Raw genomic sequence first — 17,113 nt, 5'->3', positions numbered from 1 at the left:
GAATTTGTCAACAAGTTCTAGGCAAAATTACTTCTACCATAGATTCAAATGGCATGGATTCACTCCAGAGCTCTACTGGTCCAGTCCGAGTAGTCAAAATACAGATCAGATCATCTTGCTTTCACAGGAAACCACCAATTAGGGTTCTTGGTCCCAAGAAGAGAGTTCCAGGAGATCTAATTGGAAGGAACTGCCAATAGTGGATACTTTCTTAATCAAGTTGATACTTCACCTGGCATACATTTTTCCCAAGACTCCTTTCATCACTTGTAGTCCTTAAAATTCACAGGCGAATTCTATTTCTACACTATTGGCAGCCATGAGTGTAGAAAATAACTTCAGCTCTTAGCAAGCTATAGAGATTCAGATCAGTCTTTCAGTCTAAAGCTGGCCATAGACGCAAAGATCCGATCGTACGAATCGAGCATTCGTACAATTTTCGCACCTTGTGTGGAGAGTCCTGACATTTTTCGTCCCGCGGAGATCGGTCGTTTGCAAGGCCGGATTTTCATAGTGGGCACCGCTAGGCCCACTGCCGTTCATTGCCCCTGTCCCCTCCCCTTTATTCATGCAAATTTTCATCATCTGGAACGGAGAAATGGGGATTGGCGTATGGGACATTAAAAAATGATTGTATCTCCAGCGCATACACAGTGTTTTTGAACCAATGTGGGTGTGGTTGGGCAGCATGCCACACCCTAAAATCCTGCTGCCCTAAGCCCGGGCCTAGGTGGCCTTTCCACAAATCCGGGCCTGGTTGTTTTGTTGATCGGACAGGTTAAAAGATTTCTGTCGGCTGCCGATAATTTCTCTACATGGATTGCCGATCATATGATTTTCAGTGGGAGACTGTCACCAGCTTTGTCAGACATAACTTTCGTACGATTGCTGTCAGGGGCAGAACATCTGCGGATCTGTTCTTTAACTACTTTATTTGATCGGAATGGTTAGTGGCAGGTCGGGAGATGGGAAAGTCTGCTTGTTCGAGGATTCGAACGATTGGATATTTTCATCTATGGCCAGCTTAAGTAATGCAAGGGCATATGACAGCCATCTTTCACCTCTATTGCAAAAATTTAATATAAGCTTCACAATATTGAAATAAGACATTTTCTAAATATAAGCAATGAAGTTACTCTTCACTAAGCTCACAGCATCTGTCTCTCTTCATTCTCTTTTTACGCCGGAGTTGTGGGTCTGATTTTGATTGACAGGTCTATTACGGCCTTTGGAGGGGTGTTCCTTTTGCCTAGTTCACTCTTTCAAAATCACAAGAAGCTCTGTCTCTCTGGATGCAGGAGTGGCAAAGTCAGTTATTTTGTTCAATTGCTATTTTTGTTTGTGCTGGAATCAGTTATTTGAGTGAGCTCTAATACATTTTCTAGAAAAGGAAGCCCCCTTCAAAGATGTATTAGACCTAACCGACAATGAACATCTGACTTCTGCACGAAGAGAGGCATGCTAAGAGGGGGTAGTAAAGAGTAACTTGATTATTTCAGTAACTGTACAGAATTTTTAGTTGATTATATTTTGAAACGTTCTTATTTCAGTATGATGACGCTTAAATTATTGTTATAGTTCTCCTTTAAACAAGCTAAAATAATTTAAAGAACTGCTGACAAATTCTTACCCAAAGTCGTGTCTGCATTCCACACCTCACTTGACATCATTCTAACCACTTTCTTTAAAAACGGCAAGATGGAAAAAATGTCTCACTTTGGCCAACTGTTTAAAAATGTACTCAATGTTTAGTCTGTCAGGAAACCGAAATCTCTGCTGGTTATATTTAATGACCTAAAAATTGGAGCTCAACCCATCTAAGAGCAAGGTGGCTAATTGGATCATAGGATGTATCCAGTTAGCTTATTCACATCAGTAAAGTCCTGTACCATTTTAAATTATGGCATATTCCACTAGGGCTCTTGCTGTATCCTGGGCATTTCACACCCAGGCTTCATAAGAGGAGATCTCCAAGGCAACAGTATGGTATTCCACGCATAACTTCGCAAAACATTATAAATATGATGTGCTAAAAAATTACTTTGGGACAGCAGTTCTAGAGGCAGCCTTATATCGAGTAAAAGATTCTTTCTCAAATCCCGTCTTGTGCTTTTTTTTTTCATCCCATTGGTTGCCCACTGCAATGTGTACTCCCTCTTGTAAATCATAAGGATATTATGAGTTACCGAACATTTTATTACTCATCTTTCTAGTCGGGCCCTCTCCTATTCATATTCCAGTATTTTGTACAGTAACTGTAGTCTACAACAAATGTAATCATCGTATTGTTTGTAGGGTAGGCACTCAAAGAGCAATGCTCCAGCCAGTTGTAGTAAAAATTGGTCTTTATTGAAGTAAAGGTGTGGATAACAGCCTTAGCGTTTCGTGTTCTCACAACACTTAATCATAGGCTATGATTAAGTGTTGTGAGAACACGAAACGCGTCAGGAGAGGGGGTCTGGCCCGGCAGGGGACCATGAGGGTCAGGACCTACCTGTTTTTTTTTCCAGTCCGACACTGTATGCCGCAAAGTCAGCGGCTAATGTTGAGCCATGTATGACCAGCTATACACAAACACCAGTAGTAGAAAAATGTGTTCTTTAATTGAGCAATCAAATACGCTGCAATGTAGACAGGGCTTTACAATTATTTTATTCAGCAAGAAAGCTTATATATATTTTAAGTATTTACACACGCATTATTAATCAATACAATACTTATTTAAAAGTAAAAATAAGTAATTACAGGTTTTATAGACTGAAGCACATTAAATACACCTTCCCCCAAAATTGTAGCTTCTTCAGTGAAAAACAGAAAAATTAATCAGTCGTGCCTATTTCTTCTATGACAGCTGATCAATATGTAGGTTGTAAATCGGGAATGTCTGTTTAAATGTAAAACATAAAATGAACCCACCCAGCTTTAAAGCAGCATAAAAAGCATAGTGAATGGAACGTGCAGGGCTAGAATTAGGATAGGGTGGAAAGGAAAGTAGCTCTGGTACCCAATAAAAGCATAGCATCTGAATGTCCAAATGGGGTTTTAGGATTTTACGTATGAGCTGTTTTATGCAATATATTTTTATAGTGATCTACATTGTTAGGGGTATAGTTTTCATTTAAGGGTCTGCACAGAACTACTGAGATAAGACATTCATATCACTACGTGTTCCTAATGTGTTCTAGCCAAGTGTCATACATATATGGGACAGGAAGGATACACAAACCACTGGGCTTGCTACTAAACAGACAAGTAGAATTCCAAGACTAAACCTAGAAAGAATTAAATATCTATTTGTATACAACAAAATGATATTGCTCAAATCTTGTAAAGAATTAATATTAAGAGGCACATTTATCAAAGGTCAAATTTCTAATTCATGGGAGTTTTTAAAAACTCCCATGAACTCAAATTCGACCAATTGAAATTTATTAAAAAATCTAACTCGGATGAATAGAATCGACCAAAAACTCAAATGAATTTTTAAAAAATTCGATTTGTTTTCTCAGAAAGAAACTCGAATTTCAGGAAGGCTGCAAATAACTTTAAAGTGATCCTAGGACGTCTCCCATTGACTTAAACAGCAATTTGGTAGGTGTTAGGTGGCGAATAGTTGAATTCTAATTCTTAAAGGGCCAGAGTATAATAAATCTTGAAAATCTAATTAGAATTTTTTTAAAAACTGGAATTGAATTTTAATAATTCCCTAGTCGAATTTGACAGTTTTGGCTATTTATAATTTTTAGATTTTATAAATTTAAGGTGGCCAGAGAGATTTTTCCTCCTTACCTAGCAGATTTGAACCTATGGCTGCCTGATGAAGCAGGGTTCCTTCCATTTTTTCTTTTTTGGGAGCAGTTCAGGGTCAGTCAGAGCACTCTTTTGAAAAAGGACTGGCAGAGGCTGAGATCAGCTTTCCTCTTCTAAGGTGAAGGTGCGTTTTCTTTTAAGATTCCATACTGGGTCAAAGGGTGGTGCTATGTTAATGCTTCCTCTAATGGCACAGTGGGATTCATGTTTTTTTGTTGTGCGTGCCTCCTCCAAGATGGCGCTGATGTCATCGCTATGCATGTTTGCGCATGGCGTGTTTACCCATGTCGTGTTTACGCATGGCGTGTTTGCACATGGCATGTTTAGGCATGGCGTGTTTGCACTTGACGTGTTTGCGCATGCACAAATGAGGTTTTTGGTCCCCAAGATGCGCATCAGTTTAAAAGGCCATGAATTTTAGTGCTCGGCTTGCCACTTCAGCAAGTAACTGTCTGTATTGGAGGTTTTTCTTATTAAAGCTGCAGGTTGGTTGGTTTTTATGCTAAGTTGGGTTAAGCTTATCAATTTTTATTGTCTGGTTCCTGGGCTCTAATGGTTTTTATTGTTATTCTTATATTCAGCAGTTCAGTGCACCAGAATTGATCCCACTGCCCTAACAAAAACTGCTCCAGGAGCTAGGTAAATTTATATTGTGTGGCTTCCATTTTTATTTTTTCTTTGCAGTTTGCAAAAGGAAAAGACTGACAAACCCAAGGGGAAGATGAAGTGCAGAGGATGTTTCAATTCTCCATTGCCAAATAAAAAAATTTTTGCTGATTGCCTTTGCCAACTGGCAGATGACAGTGGCCCTGGGACAAGTTCAACCAAGGCTAAGGATATCATGTCTCCATCTCGTTTGGCTTATATTTCGGAAGCAGTTGCACAGGGTATTTCCAGAGCTTCAGGTTCTTCTAATACCATTTCAAGAGAGGAGGTATTTTCCTCAGAGGAGGATCTTTCATACAATAATTTTCAGATGCCTCGCTCACAGAAGAAGAGGAGGAGGAAGAAGGTGAATCTTCTTCAAGTTTTGACTTGGCCTTGGTCAATCCTCTTATTAAGGCTGTAAAGCTTATTCTTGGAGTAGAGCCACCCTCTGGATCGATAAATAGATTGAAGGTTTTGCCTTCTTCTGCCAAGACAAAGGAGGTTTTTTCCCTTATTCTCTGAAGTCTCAGATTTAATTAAGTCAGAGTGGCAAAGATTATCTAAGAGAGTTTCTTTTGGCTCACTCTCATCTAGATTCTCCAAGCTTTACTCATTTTCTGATGAAGATTCTAAATTCTGGGATTCTTCTGCAGCATTCGATCCAGCAGTAATTCATTTGACTAATAGAACCACTCTTCCTATTGATGATTCCTCTGTCCTTAAATACGCTATGGATAGGAAAGTTGAAGAAGAATTAAGGAAACTTTATCAAGTAGCAGGATCAGCTTGCCATCCGGCAGTTTCCCTTATTTCGGTGGCAAAAGTCTTATCCTTATGGATTTATAGTTTGGATAATGCTGTGAAAGAAGGAGCAGACAAACAGGATATTTCCTTGGGTCTAGCTGAACTGAAGCAAGCAGCAAGGTTTATTCTTGAGGCGTCTGTTGACTTGGCTCGTTTTACAGCTGGTACTATGGCTCTTTCTGTAACTTATAGAAGAGCTTTGTGGCTTTGTGTCTGGACAGCGGATACTCCTTCTAAGCTGAATCTTTGTACTTTAACTTTCGAGGGAGGCAGACACTTTGGATCAAAGTGTCTGGGGAAGTCCTCGGGTGGAAAAAGTTCATTTCTACCCCAAGAGAAAAAGAAGCCAAAAAATCAATCTTATATTCGTGGAACAGGTAGAGGAAGATCTTATGGACCTACGTCCAGATACAACTCAAGAGACAACTCAAAATTCAATTCTTGGCCTAATGCAGGATTTTCTGTCTCCAGAGGAAGAGGCAAGTCAACTTCCACTCCTCAAAAGAAGTCTGCATGACTATCAAGGTTTGGGAAACTCCAAGGTGGGAGCCAGACTTGGAGCATTCCTAGATCAATGGGAGCGTTCGGTCACCAATCAATGGGTTCTGTCAATAATCCGATCAGGATACCAAATAGAGTTTCTTTCAGTTCCAACTCAAGCACATTTTGTGAAGTCTCCAATTCCAAGGGTGTCAGAAAAAAGGAAGATTTTGTGGAAGTATCTAGAGCAATTGCAAAACGAAAGAGTAATTTTTCTGTCCCATGAAAGGAAAGAGGAAAGGGTTTTTATTCCATCTTTTCCTAGTAAAGAAAGCCACGGGAGGATGGAGACCAGTTTTGGATTTAAAAAAGATCGACGCATTTATCGAAGTGAAAAGGTTCAAGATGGAATCCATTCACACTATAAGTTATTCAGAAGGGAGAATGGATTGTGTTGATCGATTTGAAGGACACTTATCTTCACATCCCAGTGGCAGCATGTCATTTCCCTTTTCTTCGTTTTGCAGTGAGTTCTGCATTTTCAGTTCCAGTGCCTACCCTTTGTTCTTTCGACAGCACCCAGAACATTTACGAAGATATTAGTTCCCCTAATTGCAGAGCTCAGGAAAGAGGGGATACAAGTCTGGAATTACCCAGACCAGGCCCAGACTGGCAATCTGTGGGTTCTGGCAAATGCCAGAGGGGCTGCTGTATGGCTCCATAGAAAGTTACCATATAGTGGGCTGGTAGGGGTCTGTTTGGGCTGGTAGGAGGCTGTTTGGGCCTCTGTGTACTTGGAATGACAGTGCCTATTTTGACTCCCAGTCCAGGCCTGACCTGGACAACATCATAATTTCAGCCAAAACTCCAGATCTTCTATTAGTTCAAAGGGACAGAGTTCTCAGTTTTCTTTTCTCTCGCGGCTGGCTGATAAATTTAGAAAGGAGTACGCTTCTTCCAACACAGAATATGAGGTATCTAGGTGCTCTCTTCAATACTCAAGAGGGTTCAGTTTTTTTACCACAAGACAAAGCTCAGAAGATAAAACAGAGGGTCTCAGCCATGATGGGAGAAACAATGATTTCAGCCCAGGACTTTATGTCAATCTTGGGTCTGATGGCTTCCACGATTCCAGTGACAAGATGGGCTCAATGGCATATGAGACCTCCCCAGCAGGTGTTCTTGAGAGAGTGGAACAGATTTCATAAGGATTGGTCTCAGAGGATTCATCTTCCATTTTCTCTAAAGAAAGATCTAGTGGTGGGTTGTCTATGCCAATCTGTTGAAGGGCTTCATCAGTGGGATTGGGAGATCATCTACGCCGATGCTTCTTTAAAAAGATGGGGAGCCCTTCATAATTTTCAGTTTGTTCAGGGAACATGGGAGTTTCAGACTACCGAAATTCCATAGAATATTCTGGAGACAAAAGCAAGTTATAGAGCTCTGATGCATTTTGCTCCAGTCTTGAAAGGGAAAGCAGTAAAAATCAACATAGACAACTCGACAGCGGTTGCATACATCAGGAAACAGGGAGGCACGTGAGGCTCTCAGTTGTTGCGGGAGGTGGCTCCAATTTTGAATTGGGCAGAAGTGAATTGAAGCCCTATCAGCAGTTCACCTTCCAGGGGTGTTAAATCGACAAGCAGATTTTCTGAGCAGAAACTGGGTGAGCAAACACGAGTGGCAGCTCAACCCCCTAATCTTTCATCAGATAGTAGAGAGGTGGGTGTATCTTTTCCCTCCTGTGCCTCTGATATTCGCAGCACTTCTGAAGATATACAAGGAGAAAGTGGAAGCAAATTTGATTGCACCGAATTGGCCAAGGAGTCCTTGGTATCCTCTTTTAATGAAGATGCGGAGTGAGGATACCATGGCTGTTACCTCCAAGGCAGGATCTTCTTCAAGGTCCGTTGTATCATCCGGATCCTGCAGCCCTTTCTTTGATGGCTTGGAGACTGAGCAGGCAGGTCTAAGTTCTTTGGGTCTTACGGATTCTGTAATCCAAACTCTTTTGAAAGCAAGAAAGTCATCTACATCCAAGATCTATTACAGAGTTTGGGAAACGTTTGCAACATGGCGAGCTCAACAAGGGTTGAAGAATTCAGAGATCTCTTTATCTCAAATTCTGAGTTTCCTTCAAAACGGTCTGGATAAAGGTTTACATTACAGAACTTTGAAAGTTCAAGTGTCTGCGTTATCAGCAATATCTGGCATTAGGTGGGCAGAGGATCCTGTGATCAGGAGATTCTTTTCAGCAGTCATTAGATTACGACCTGCAAAAAGGATTTTCTTCTGTCATGGGATCTGCCTCTGGTTCTTTCAGCTTTGACTTCTTTCCCGTTTGAGACTTTGGAAGAAACCTGTACTTGGTTTTAACCTTAAAATCAGTTTTCTTGGTGGCCATTTCTACGGCAGCTAGAGTGAGTCTTCTTCAAGCTTTGTCTATTAAAGATGATGTTGTTTCCAGATAAACTTATTTTGAGGCCAGATGCTTTCTTTTTGCCTAAAGTGGGTTCATCTTTTCATTTGGACCAAGAAATTATACTACCGGCGCTTTCCAGTTCCCAGGCTGCGCTAGAGGATCCTCTCTTGGAAAAAGTTGAACAGTTTCTCAATATTTGAAAGTCACAAAGGTTTTCAGGAAAACAGAAAGAATGTTCGTGATTCCTGCAGGATCAAGAAAGGGTGGATCTGCTTCTACATCTATGATTGCAAAATGGTTGGTTATCCTCATATCTAATGCTTACCAATTACAAGGCAAACTAGCTCTTTAGGGGAGTGGCAGTGGCTTCTTCCTGGTCGGCGACAGCACACATTCCAACAAAGAAAATATGTAAAACAGCAGCTTGGAAGTCTGCTTGGACTTTCTTCAACCATTATAGGAAGATTGTGAAACCTTTAGGGGGGGAAGTTTTTGCTTCCAAAGTGCTTCTACCCTTTTCTTCTAATTAAAGAACCTTAAGCATTATTGTCCCTCCCTTCTTATTTTTCGTATTGCTGGGTACATCCCAGTGTTTTATGTTGACATATAGTGACCAGGAAATAGGAAAATTGTTGTCATACAATAATTTTCTTTACCTGGCCACTATTAATGTTAACATACTCTCACTTCTTTAGGCTATATTATTAGACTACTGGTTCCAGGAGAGGGGGTTACATTTAAAGTTTTGATGGAGGAGGAGTTCTCTGGTTTCGCCGGGGTGGGGCGGGAATTACCCAGTGTTTTATGTTGACATTAATAGTGGCCAGGAAAAGAAAATTACGATAAGTATGACAACAATTTTCCTATTTTGTCACATGCAGAAACAAAACAAATGTATCACATTTATGGACACACTGTTGCTTCCTTCAAATTGTATCACTTGTAGCAACTATTGTATTATATAAGAAGTTGATATGAAAAAAACTGTTGATAAATATTTTACATTCTTTACAATTTTAATGCAATGATGGTTTAATTTTAAAATGCTTTTTCCTTAAGGAATGGACTTTTTTGTTAGATGCAAAGACTTTTTTCACTTTGAACAAATGTCTCATGGAATGGATTCTTGCTTAATGCTAAGACCCTGGACACATCTGAGGATGTTGATTACCCACTTTGGACTGTGTTGTCGCGATGGGAGGGGTGTGTTTAAAAAGCTCTCACATTCTGTGTGGTGTTAAATGTGAGAAAGGGCACTCAAGGCCCGAAACATGTTGTGTAATTATGTAGTCTTCAATTAAAAACTTGATCATAGCAGTCTTGCTCTCTGAGTGCTCTCCTCATCCACTGTTGAAAGATTAACTATTGGTATAGCGGTAACCCTAACGAGAATTGATGCATCTACGCTGAAACTGATCAAAGGCAGAGCGGAAGAACAATCTCTTTCATCCTTTTCCCTAGAGAAGTAACTCACAGCAACCAATCAGAAGGTAGCATTTACTGGTTAACTGTTTTAAAGCAAGAATCATATTGGTTGCTATGGGTTACTGCTCCTGGGCAAACTTAGTGCCTTTTATTACATATAGGGAATAGAATGTCCATCAGTAGGAACAATTCCACACATCCTTGCATAAAGAAATTTATGAGTAAATTATACTTAAACATCCCCTTGGTCTACCATGGATTGTTGTTATTGATGCAGTCCTTTAAAAATAAAAAACAGAGTTTAAACCATATATGGTTATTTATCCTTGTCATATGAAAGAAATAAAGCAAAAAGAAGAAAAATGCATCATACTCATGAACATACAAGGCTTAATGGGTGTTGTTTGCAAGTGCTAGTTGTTCCAGAGGTTTTGTTACTGTTGCAAGGCTAACCAGTATTGATTTTGATAAGAGCTGCACATTTATGAAGCAGCTTCCACCTCATGGCCTGTTATTAATTAGTAAAGGATCTGGAGCATGCATGAGCAGCTCCTCAGGTTAAGGTGCTGAGGCTATGACATACAAAAAGTAATTTGTAATTTCCCCTGCAGTGACTGCTATTGACATCAGCGGGGGGAATTAGAGATTAGCTGAGGTTCCCTCCTTCCTTCACAGAGGAGATGACATCAAGGACAGCTCATTAGCTGAGATTTTTAAAGCAATTATACAGTTGGTTGAGGTACATTTGTTCACACTTTGTTCTAATGGTTGTATCCATCATTTTTGGGCTTGCCAAATATTGAACTAAATCCAGATAAAAAAATATAGTCACTTTATCCATAATGATCAACCATTTATTTAATATATTTTTTATTGTGCATATAACTTTGTAAAAAAACAAAAAAATATATATATATATAGCAGTCCATGAAAGCACTCACAGCAATCGCGTTATATATATATATATATATATATATATATATATATATATATATATAGATAGATATAAAACATGTAAGTTAAAATGAACAAAACAGCTAGGAATCCATGTAGGTGATTTCTGCTTTTTTATCATCTCATATAACATCAATGCTGCTCAGTGTTTCATATTTACTGACAAGAGAGATACCATATTGGTATTCTGTATAAGTTTTGGCTCCCAGGGAGTTAATAGGATAAATTAGCTGATGCATTTACCTTGTTTTAATATAATTTGATTTCAAGAAGTAAAATCCTCTCATGCTTGTAGTAGAGTCCAGAACAAACTGCAAAAAGTGTATTTCAGTTCAAAGTTTGGAAAGGTGTATTCTGCTATGATTCTTATTGTTTTAGAAATAGAGAACTGACTTGCCGCCTTGTTGGCTGCATTGTTCAGATAAGGTCCTGGTGGCATTAGGGCTGATCATTTCCCACTCTGACATTTATTACCAAGCTAAAGGAGATCTATAGCCTTCCAATAAATCAGATGAGCTGAGTGGGGAGGAAAAACCCTGCAGTGCTGATTAGCAGAGCAGATACAAGCAGAGCTGTGATCTGTAGCAAGGGATAAAGGTTTAGACCAGCAAGGAACCTGAAGTGCCAGAACGCTGTCCTTTGTCAAGCTACCCCATTAGTGTGTGCATGCCTGTATATACGGTTATCTAACAGAGGATGATGACGGGAGTCAGTCTGCATCCTAGCAAAATGGACCACCGATTACTCTGCACTCAAAAGTACCTTTGATCAACTCTAAGCCTCACTGAAAGCCTGCCAAAGGGAGCAAGAACATTAGAATGGCTTTCCTTAAGATATCGCTCATGGCTTTTAGCTTTGTGTTTTGGATTGCTGGGTTGGCCATGCTGACATTGGGCATATGGACAAAGATCTCATTGGAAGAGTACCTGATGCTGTCTACTAATGATTACCCAAATACCCCAGTAATTCTGCTTGGAAGTGGGGCTGCTGTGCTACTCTGGGGTTTCCTTGGCTGTTTCAGTGCCGCAGTAGAGAGACGCTGCCTGCTGCGCACTTATGGGCTCTTTCAGTTGGCTGTGCTCTTGGCTGGGCTGGCTGCTGGGCTCTCTGCACTCTTTTACCGCAGGTAAGCAGTTCTCCTTTGATTTCCTACAATAATCACCTTTCCTCTACATAGACCATTCCTCTCCTTTGACTTGCAGTGCACAATAAACTAAATTACTTAAACATTTATAGGCATTTCTGTTTATAGGCATTTCTGTAATTTGAAATTCTTTTACAGTTGGTAATAATTATTTATGTTTAAATGTATGATGAAAAATGTATCTTGCGGCTTTTACATTATTATTATTGTTATTACATTATTTTGCCAATAATTTTGACTGTCTTTTAAAAATCCCTGAGTGGTTTGGCGCACAGGGCTTTTATCCATAGATGTATTCTTACCAAATGGAGAAGCACCAGATTTCTGCATATACTGTACACCCCTGTATCATCAGCCTGATCCCATGGTACCTTTTTTGTTTATGTGCATATTTTATAGCACACACGCATGTTTTTAAAGGTTCACCCCTACACTACACTATAAATACCTGGAAATATATATATATATATTCCAGTGACTTAATGCACTCCATGTCATTGGAGCTCATGGATGTACTTTACAACTAAGGGGGATTGAATTGGAATTATAATGTATATGCTTTTCATATATTTATATGTTTTCTTTCATTCCTTTTTGCTTTTTATGTTTTTCTTAATGATTAATGATTATGTTCATATATTTGTATGAACCGTGATATTCTGCCACATGTACTAGCCCATAGTATAACATGGTACCTGATGTTTATCAAGTTATGATTGCTCCTTGCAATAGGGCTTTATTTCCATGGACTTACCAAATAGTATTTGCTTGAAAAGAGGTGGATGCCTCTCGAACATTATGGTTGCTGATATCCACCCATTTAGGATAAGATTTGACACTATGCAGAAAAGAGAGAGTGGTACTGTGCATGCAGCACCTTTCTCTAGCTTGGTGTGCTGGTGTAAACTGACCCCTTTACCAAGCAATTTGGCCTGCAATACAATAAGGATTTTTACAGGAGAGAAACATTTTTACTTACTGGATAGGAAAAAGGAAAGAATAAGAATAAGTAATAAATAATAATAATTAATATTTTTCAAATAATTTCTGATTTAATCTGTTGTTGAACAATAAGGCAATTGCATTTTTTAAGTGCTGATAAATGATTAAAACAACTAAAGAGAGTGAGTGGTTTCCTTACTGGTATCTTATGGCAGTGCCTTTGATCTATTCCTTATGTTCCCATATTCTAGAGGGTGGGAAAAAAGGGGCTTATATACCAGCAAGTGTAAAGCTTGATCGAGTTATAGTAACACAGCAACAAATACAAATATAGATTTGACTGGTTCACTGTGTGACAGCACAGAACTGATTGGTATCTTTATGCTTTGTAATAGGGACATTGCAGAGGGATTCCAGAGTGGCCTGCAAAACGCTGTTCAATCATATGCAGAAGATGAGGAGAAGGCAGATGTTCTAGATGATATCCAGAGGGCTCTGCGCTGCTGTGGGGTACACAGTTACCGTGATTGGTTTGAGTCATCCTGGTCCTTGGAGCAGCTGGAACAACATAAATTTTTTGGAGAACACAGCAATAATTCAGTTCCCAGCAGCTGCTGCCAGGTGCGCAGAGGGTGTCGGAACAACCCTGTGCTTCCAGGTGCCCCAGGTATCAACATGGATGGATGCTTTAAGAAGGTGTGTGACTTTGTAAGTGAAAATATGTTCTACATTGCTACTTCTGCTTTGGGCCTGGCACTTATTCAGGTGGTTGGTATTATCTTAACATGTCTGTTGGCTGCCAAGATCCCTAGCAGAGAACCAGAAACAGTTCCAACGTGAGCCTACAGTGACCTAAATGATGGTAGTTTACTGCTAAATGTAAACCATAAACTTTTTTTACATATTTTTTAATATACTTAACTAGGTGTTGAGGTACTGCAAGAATGAACTGTATTTCCTCATAGGTGGACAAACTTTCAAAATGTATGTGAACTTTATGTATAAATAGGTTTGTTCAATAATGAGAAGTCATACACGAGAACACTCTTTCAGAGTAATAACTTTTGTCAAGGTAAGGATAATCTACTTTTAGAGCATGTTCATTGAGAATGAGGATCACATTGTTTTCGTTGTGTCTGTTATTATAATCTTAATTGTTACTTAGTGTACAGTAAATTGAAGGGGCCTGGTGCAAATCAGTTTGAAAGAGAAAAGTGATCATGCATTTTTGTACTTTTTGAGGGGTAGCTAAGGAATGTAACTGAAGAATTCATAGTAGTCAATAGTTACAGGCGTAACTGAGCCCCAGAAGCAGAATATTTTTATGGTCACCATCTCCAGAATTTGGGGAAATATGCAGCACACACAAATATATAAAACAGGGCCTTGATATATTACCCCTCAGCAGCTGTAGGATCAGTTATCTTTCTTGAAGTAAGACAAATTGCTGGTCCCAGCGTATAAGTTCAAAAAGTGTATCGCTGTGAATTCCTAGGAGCCTGAGTCACACTCCCAAAAGGTATAAGATACTTTAATAAAGTTGGAATAAACAGCTTCAAAGCAGTATTTTCAAACTGCATGTGTTTCTTTTATTAGCAGTGCAAAACACTAAATGTTTTGGTTACAACCCTTTTTCAAGTGTTTACACTTGAAAAAGAGTTGTACCGAAACATGTAGTGTTTTGCACTGCTAATAAAAGAAACACATGCAGTTTGAAAATACTGCTTTTTATCACGGTAGTTATCTTTCTTGTATTTTGTGGCATTACTAAACAATTGATGATCTACTGACTAGCTCATATCCATTAAACTGAAGTTCCTACAACTTGAGAAAGCCTGCATTATTCAAAATATAACATTTTTTTGGAGACAAGTTCTCCAGATACAGTGTACTGTTACAGCTGTATCTGCTAAAATTGAAATGTTGGACAGATAGAAGTCATATAAACGCAAACCAGTTAAGAACCAAAGCAGAACAATAATTTAGGGAAGGAAATTAAAAAGCAAAAAAAGTGAAAACACTTTGAGACATGCATCTTTTATGGCAAACTCAAACATACAACAATGGTGAACATGGAGAAGATACATATAAACAGGGAAAGTATTAACGGGGCTATTTACAAATGTTTGATGTAATGGGGAAAAACTGGTATGTTTCTGAAATATGTACTGTATGTTTCGGAAAAGTGCACAAAAACACCAAGTTCCCATTATAGTTACATAGTTAAATCAGGTTGCAAAGAGACCATCAAGTTCATCCCTTCCAATTGAAACCCATTGGGGCAAATTCACTAAGATGCGAAGTTGCGCCAGGCGCAACTTCGCCGCACTTCGCCGCACTTGGCCAGGCGTAGTTTCGCCAGGGCTTCCACAAATTCACTAAAATCCGAAGTTGCGCACAGGGGTAGCGTAAGGTTGCGGAGTTGCGCTAGCGTTGATTCGCTATATAAAGCGAAGTTACGCTAGCGAAGGCTAATTTGCATACGGCGCGAAATTCAAATTTAGATGGAGGAACACGTATCTGCACTACAAATGCCTAGAAAACCTTCAAATCAGCAAATAAAAATTTTATTTTGCCCTACACATGTGCCCACTGTCTAGGTAAGTTGCCATGAGTCAGGAAATGTAGGGGGGAGGAAGGGGAGCCCCAAAAAATTTTCGATCTTTTTCAGCCTATCAGCCATCATGTAGAAAACACGCCAGCTTTTTTTGGGACTTAGAAAAAAAATTGACTTTTTTTTAAACAATCCCTATCTACTCTATTGCGCTTCGCCAGGTCTGAGGTGGCGAAGGAAGTCTAGCGTAAAAGGTAGCGTTCAGTACACTGCGCAAGTTAGTTAATTTGCGTAGTTTCGTCGCTAGCGAAACTTCGCCTGGCGTAAGGTTGCGAAGTAACACTAGCGAAACTACGCCAGCGTTCGTTAGTGAATTTGCGCAGTAGCGAAAATGCCAAACGCTAGCGAATTAACGCTAGCGTTCGGCGCTTCGCGGCTTAGTGAATTTGCCCCATTATGTATTAAATCAAAACAAAAAAATCCCTTGTTCCTATTTATCCACAAAATAATATTTTTACGGCATTATTATACATATCTCTAGACCTGTACAAATAGTAATTTCTAGATTTGTTTCACACAAATATATACCTCATAATGACTGGTGTGAATGATGTATATTTTCTGTAAAGTGCTATGTAAATGTGTCAGCGGTATATACATAATAGATAATAAAAGGTTTTTGCACCCATTTGTGCTCATTTGCAGGTTGTGGTGAATGCGTATGCTCCCCTTCAGCCTACTCTGATAAATTATGAGTCAGTATGTTCCTGGTGGTAAGTCCAGGGTACCCCTAGCAAGTTGCTTCAGTAGCTGTAACTGACTTACATCAAATAAACTGGACATTAATAACACATGTGAAACTCACGCCATATGAAAAAAAAATACATAAACAAATCAAATGGTATTTCTGGAACTGTGAATGGTAATTTCTGCTTAGAAATGAACATCCATTCCCATCCATCCTTAAAGGGATTTTGTCATGATTTTTATGATGTCATTTTTATTTCTAAATTACACTGTTTACACTGCAAATAATTCATTATACAATATAAAATTTTATTCCTGAACCAGCAAGTGTATTTTTTTAAGTTGTAATATTGGTGTGTAGGCAGCCACCTCAGGTCATTTTGCCTGGTCATGTGCTTTCAGAAAGAGCCAGCACTTTAGGATGGAACTGCTTTCTGGCAGGCTGTTGTTTCTCCTACTTAATGTAACAGAATTTGTTTCAGTGGGACCTGGATTTTACTATTGAGTGCTGTTCTTAGATCTACCAGGCAGCTCTTAATCTTGTGTTAGGGAGCGGCTATCTGGTTACCTTCCCATTGCTCTTTTGTTTGGCTGCTGGGGGGGGAAGGGAGGGTGGTGATATCACTCCAACTTGCAGTACAGCAGTAAAGAGTGACTGATTGTTTATAGGAGCACAAGTACCAGGACTGGGAGCAGCTGGGAAACTGACAATATGTCTAGCCCCATGTCAGATTTTAAAATTAAATGTAAAAAAAATCAGTTTGCTCTTTTGAGAAATAGATTTCAGTGCAGAATTCTGCTGTAGCAGCATTCTGAATTTTTTTTTCCCCATGACAGTATCCTTTTAATGTGGTGGTTCTTCACCCGTGGGGCCAGGGGGCTTTCACCACAAGGGTTAGTTAAAGTGAAATTCAAGCATGAATGCTTAATTACAGTCTAATGTCTGTAAGTATAATAGAGTGACTGTTATGGCTGTTTTCATAAATGTGTATCCTAGATTTGTGTTAGGGGGGGCCTGGACAAGTTGAGTTCAAATTTTGGACAGAAAAGACCTAGATTACCATGAGGCAGACATGTAAACCCCTGCTGCATTAATGAATGCCCAGAATATGCTTTGTGGAATCACTCATTAGTACCTTCATTTTTAGTAGGAAATGTAAAACTTGACTGTCCTCATAGAAAA

General features: G+C 39.3%; 1 protein-coding gene across 1 annotated transcript; it reads left to right on the top strand.

Moving 5' to 3' along the window:
* The first annotated feature begins 11,073 nt into the window (after window positions 1-11,073).
* Window positions 11,074-14,184, top strand: LOC108710593 (tetraspanin-7). The gene is made up of 2 exons (XM_018251711.2): window positions 11,074-11,669; window positions 13,025-14,184. The coding sequence occupies exons 1-2, from the start codon at window positions 11,362-11,364 to the stop codon at window positions 13,467-13,469; spliced, it is 753 nt and encodes a 250-aa protein (XP_018107200.1). The 5' UTR covers window positions 11,074-11,361; the 3' UTR covers window positions 13,470-14,184.
* The last annotated feature ends 2,929 nt before the right edge of the window (window positions 14,185-17,113 follow it).

This window comes from Xenopus laevis, chromosome 3L, assembly GCF_017654675.1.
Source record: "Xenopus laevis strain J_2021 chromosome 3L, Xenopus_laevis_v10.1, whole genome shotgun sequence".
Taxonomy (NCBI): Eukaryota; Metazoa; Chordata; class Amphibia; order Anura; family Pipidae; genus Xenopus; species Xenopus laevis.
The sequence above is the reverse complement of the archived record's forward strand: the minus strand, read 5'-3'. Positions and strand labels throughout refer to the sequence as shown.

Coding starts and splice junctions, on each gene's coding strand:
- LOC108710593 (XM_018251711.2), top strand. CDS start 11,362: ATGGCTTTCCTTAAGATATCGCTCATGGCTTTTAGCTTTGTGTTTTGG. Junction 11,670..13,024: donor TCTGCACTCTTTTACCGCAG/GTAAGCAGTTCT, acceptor GCTTTGTAATAG/GGACATTGCAGAGGGATTCC.